The sequence below is a fragment of the Suricata suricatta genome, chromosome 14 (assembly GCF_006229205.1).
Source record: "Suricata suricatta isolate VVHF042 chromosome 14, meerkat_22Aug2017_6uvM2_HiC, whole genome shotgun sequence".
Classification (NCBI taxonomy): Eukaryota; Metazoa; Chordata; class Mammalia; order Carnivora; family Herpestidae; genus Suricata; species Suricata suricatta.
In genome coordinates, this window is record NC_043713.1 from 62,114,721 (window position 1) to 62,119,694 (window position 4,974).

General features: G+C 60.8%; 1 protein-coding gene across 1 annotated transcript in view; it reads left to right on the top strand.

The window, feature by feature from the left end:
• TBX1 (T-box transcription factor 1) overlaps positions 1–4,974 on the top strand; it is a 15,364-nt gene that overhangs the window by 1,559 nt on the left and 8,831 nt on the right. Inside the window, exons 2-7 of the mRNA XM_029921596.1 lie at positions 3–177; positions 2,192–2,293; positions 3,125–3,296; positions 3,870–4,025; positions 4,642–4,709; positions 4,793–4,893. Of these exons, the coding sequence (XP_029777456.1) occupies positions 3–177; positions 2,192–2,293; positions 3,125–3,296; positions 3,870–4,025; positions 4,642–4,709; positions 4,793–4,893 (774 nt within the window). The remainder of the gene's footprint in view (positions 1–2; positions 178–2,191; positions 2,294–3,124; positions 3,297–3,869; positions 4,026–4,641; positions 4,710–4,792; positions 4,894–4,974) is intronic.

The following is a 4,974-nucleotide window of genomic DNA, read 5'->3' on the forward strand; positions in this document are numbered from 1 at the left end:
GGCCACCAGCGCCGCCGCCGAGCCCGAGGGCCCAGGGGCCAGCTGCGCGGCTGCCGCCAAGGCGCCGGTGAAGAAGAACGCGAAGGTGGCCAGCGTGAGCGTGCAGCTGGAGATGAAGGCGCTGTGGGACGAGTTCAATCAGCTGGGCACCGAGATGATCGTCACCAAGGCCGGCAGGTCAGGGTGCCCCCCTCCCTGCCCGTGACCCTCCCCACGTGGCGCGGGTCTTGGGCAACGCGCCTCGGTCTGGTCCACGCGAGTGGGGTCGAGAAGTGGGTTGGGGGCGCGGCCCCGCCACCTGCGGGCCCCTCTAGGCGCGAGCCGGCTCTTCGCTCTCTAAGGTCCCGGCTCCGGCGACAGCCGCCTGTCGTGCCGAGCGGGCCGGAGGCGACGGCGCGGGCAGCCTCGGAAGGCTGGTGGAGAGAAGCCCCGCGGACCCGCTTGCCCCTCCCGCAGTCCTAAGGCGCCCGCGGCCGGAAGCCTGGGCCGGCTCGGAACACACGGGTCTAGGGGTTAGGCAGCCACCCCTGAGCGGCCTCGCCAGCCAGCCAGCCAGCCGGCTCCCAGTGGATCCCACCTCAAAGGAAATTCACATCTTTAGTTCCCCCAATTCAATCTGTACGGGTTAGGTAAAGAGGGGGCAGTTGGGCAATTGTCTGGAAATTCTTAGGAGGAAGTTAAGACCCTTAAAAACAGAATGCTGTCTTCCGTGAAGGTTGCTACCCAGCTTTCTCCGGCCTAAATTTCAGGTGATTGTGGGGCCTGGTCATTGCTGCTGCGGCTGCCGCCTTCTAATTGGCCTGTATTTGTTTTAAGGGCCCAGAGAGAAGGGGAACAAGTTTTGCGATGCAACCAATTTGACCAGCAGACAAAGGCGGGTGCCGGGCTGTGTCTAATGTACACAGGGAGACACCAGTTCTGCATCCGCACAGCCAAGGGGAACTCAGGGCCTGTTTGCAGAGCTTTCTCGCGGTTTCTGTTTCCCTGCCGCGGCTGTCCTCCCTCGGGATCCTGAGGCCTGTGCTCAGCCTCAGTTCTGCAGGTCTTCTCCAGGCTCTCCTTAATGTCCCCTAAGGATGGTGCCCCAGCCTCTGGCCGAGTCCAGTGCAGCAAGGGCCTTGGCGGTAGCCAGCCTTCACCCCAGAAGCCAGCATTCCGTGGCACCCACCAACCTGCAAAAGTGGGGGTGGCAGGTCTGACCAGGAGGGCCAGCTCCCATGGCATCTGGTTTTTGCCCACTGCCTGCATGGAGGTGCCTATGAAGTGAAGCCGTAGGAAGGGCAGGTGGGAGCCAAGCCTCATGCTGTCCTCCAGGGCCCAGTGGTTGGCACTGTTGTGCTCTCAGGACAGGGCCGGCTCACGGCTGGCGGCCTAACCAGGAGCTGCAGAATGTCCTTTCGAGAGCCTGGATGGGTCATAGAGCTGGAGTCCAGGGCAGGGGAGAGTTAGGGGACATGAGAGCATAACCCAAGTAAGTTCTCCCAGAATAGCTGCGTCTGGGGGCAATAGTGGGGTGTGTGTGTCACTGGGGAACTTGTGTGTATCCCTGAGGAAGATGGGGAGACTCCAGCACTGGGCTGGAGACAGGGCCTAAAAGTTGGGTCCATGGGCTCTGAGGCCTCAGCCTCACTGGAGGGATCGGGGAGCAGACCCCGCAGACCCAGCCTAAAAGGCAACTGGGACTCCTGGGAACTACATAAGAGTCCCCGGTTTCATTTTGTTCGAGCCGGGAGTTTACATCGGTCGCTTAGATGGAGCTGAGGGAAGCTCCGTGGAGGGCTGAGAATCTCTGGGACCGCATCGTAGGAGTCTTGCTGATCCGGTGCTGCCAACAAGGCTAGCTCTGGACCGGACCGCCGAGAATTAGCAAGTGCTAGGCTGGCTCTATGCAGGCAAATGTGGCAGAAGAAGCCATAGACCAGGGTTGGGGTGTGGAGGGTCAGCTGTAGTGTTTAGTGAGCCATTTTTGGGTTTTGAAGAAGGGAGCAGGGGACTACTCTGCCCCTCCACTTGCCCTTGGCTGGGCAGGAGCCTAGTTGGGTTAGTGTAGCTGAGTGAGAGGGAGAGGAGATTGAGGGGCCAGGCCAATGAATGCAGCAGCCTGCAGAAAGTCGCTTGTGTCCTGGGTTGGTCAAGGTGGGGCAGCCCAGCCCTCCCCCACCTGAAGTGACCGAGGCCTCACCGCCCCCAGGCGCATGTTCCCCACGTTTCAAGTGAAGCTCTTCGGCATGGACCCCATGGCCGACTACATGCTCCTCATGGACTTCGTTCCTGTGGACGACAAGCGCTACCGGTGAGCACCCAGTAGGACCAGGGAGGGTGCGCTGGGAAGTGGCTCAGTGATGCCTCTGAGGGCAGCCCACAAGGACGTTTGTGACCCGGAGTCCCAGGCACCCGAGCCGCCGGCCCCACCATCCCCTGCTCCCTCCCCAACCCTCTCAGGCCCCAGACCCACACACCCCACCCCCAGCCTCAGGAGTCCTACAGGCTGGGCTCCTCCACCAGCTCTAGGCCTGAGACCGCTCCGACGCCCCTAGGCTAGCTTGGCCTGAGGCAGGCAGGCCCTTTGCACACAACCTCTGCCTTTCTTCATGTCTCCTTCTCCCTGGAGGTGAGGGTGGACACCTTGTCCCCTTCCCCCATCCCCCCGGGTACGCTGGGCCTGGGAGCCGAGCAGGAAAGGTGGGGTGGCCGGGAGAGATTATGCTGGGCGGGCCTCCGCTGCCCGGACAATTAACAGCAATTAATAAAGAGAACGTGGTCCGCCCTGCGCCGGAGGCCTCCGGCGCAACCAAATCCGGGCTCCTGCCGCCGCGCAGGCGACACCGGAGGCGGCGGTGGGGAGGCCTGGAGCAGGCAGACCCGCATGCAGCGAATGGTGACGCCTGGAGCCCAGCCTCCTCCCTTGGTGCCTGGCTTCCTGCTGTCTTCTCTATTGGGACTGGAGGGAGTTTTCTGTTTTCTTCACAATTCCCCTCAGAAAAGCTCCCAGTCTGTGTGGTAGCCGAAAGGCTTGAGTTTACCGATGATAGGAAAAGTCATCTGAGGCACTTTGGGGGTTCATTCAGCAAGGCCCTCTCTGTTCACCCTCCATGGCGTGACCCCTGTTCTGGTGTTGCCCCAGGTATGCCTTCCACAGCTCCTCCTGGCTAGTGGCCGGGAAGGCGGACCCTGCCACACCAGGCCGTGTACACTACCACCCTGACTCGCCAGCCAAGGGTGCACAGTGGATGAAGCAAATTGTGTCCTTCGATAAGCTCAAGCTGACCAACAACCTGCTGGATGACAACGGCCATGTGAGCAATCCTCCCCATCTCCCCAGGATCCCCGGGACAGTCCCTGTTGATCAGAGCCAGAGGCCGAGCCTGGGTTGTGAATGAAGGGCAGGCTGAGGAGAGTGGGCCCCTCTGGTCAGGGGCTCAGGGCCTGGTGGCTCTCAGGCCTGGGAGAGGCTGTCTGTCACCTTGCTTCCCTCACTCCATTCCTGACTTTTTGCTGGAGGTGTTTTTGTTTTAGATTTTTAACTGGGAAGGATGGTGCGTGGGGGGTAGCTGCAGGAGGTTTGTAGAATCCTGGGGCGGAGCTTTCCTGCTGGGCTGAGCTCTGGCCTGCAGCCGCCTACCACTGCCCGCCGTAGGCCTCCAGTAGTTCTGAAGGACCTATCGAAAGAGAATCTAAACCTTGATCGTTTGCCATTTGGGGTGTCTTTCCTGGTGGTCCCCAGTTAGTTGACTGCAGTCTCCGCTTGAGCCCTATGGCTGGACCTCATTTCAGGAGTCAAGGGTTTTGTCCAGGTTCTCTGGCAAATTCACTGCTTCTCTGGACCTTCACCCATTTCCTATTTCCAAACTTGCCACCTTGTCTTCCAGATTATTCTCAACTCCATGCACAGATATCAGCCCCGCTTCCACGTTGTCTATGTGGACCCACGCAAAGACAGTGAGAAGTACGCTGAGGAGAACTTTAAAACCTTTGTGTTTGAGGAGACTCGCTTCACTGCGGTCACTGCTTACCAGAACCATCGGGTGAGACCCTGGGGATGCCCAAATTCAGTACTTCTGGGCTGCAATTTCCAGTTGTTGCCTGAGGCAAAGAGGACCGGACCCAAACACTGTGGGTCCTAGTGGAACACACCACCGATGGCGTCCCACCCTCAAAGGCCTCAAGCTGCTTCCTCCCCTCTGCTGCAGGCCAGCCCAGACTCCTATCAGGTTGACCTCTCCTGCGGCAACTGTCAGTGAGGCCTGAAAGTTTGTTTTCCAAACCATTCCGGAAACTCCCCATCAGGGGCCTGATCCACGGTTTACCCAAATTCCTGGGGCATCCCCCCTCACCCCCGCCCCTGAGGGGTGGGCGGTGGAGGTGACTACATTCCCATCCCAGCCAGAGGCACTGGGTCTCCATCTCAATCACTTGGGGCCACAAAGGGGATCCTTAGCGAGAAAGGAAGCTCCCCCTTTGGCAGAAGAAAGGCACAACTCTCAGTGAGGGAGAGTAAATGTGGGAGGGTTATTGTCCCAGAAGAGTAAAAGGGCTCTTATTTGGGGCGCCCCTTCTAACGCTATGCTACCCTGGTGCTCCAGGCCCCAGCGCAGGGGCTCCAGCCACTTGCTCAATGCCTGCTCCCCCCACCCTCCGCAGATCACGCAGCTCAAGATAGCCAGCAACCCTTTCGCCAAAGGCTTTCGAGACTGCGACCCGGAGGACTGGTGAGTGTCCTCTGAAGGGATGGCTACAGTGCAGGAGACTGGTGGGGCGCCCCCCGGACTCGCTGCCCTTCTCCCTCCCGCAGGCCCCGGAACCACCGGCCCGGCGCGCTGCCGCTTATGAGCGCCTTCGCTCGCTCGCGGAACCCCGTGGCCTCCCCCACGCAGCCCAACGGCGCAGAGAAAGGTAGGGCCGGGGTCGTGGGATCGGGGCCGCGGCCCTGCGCGCGCTCCGCCCCGGGCAGGCGGCCGAGCCGGGCCTCGCCTG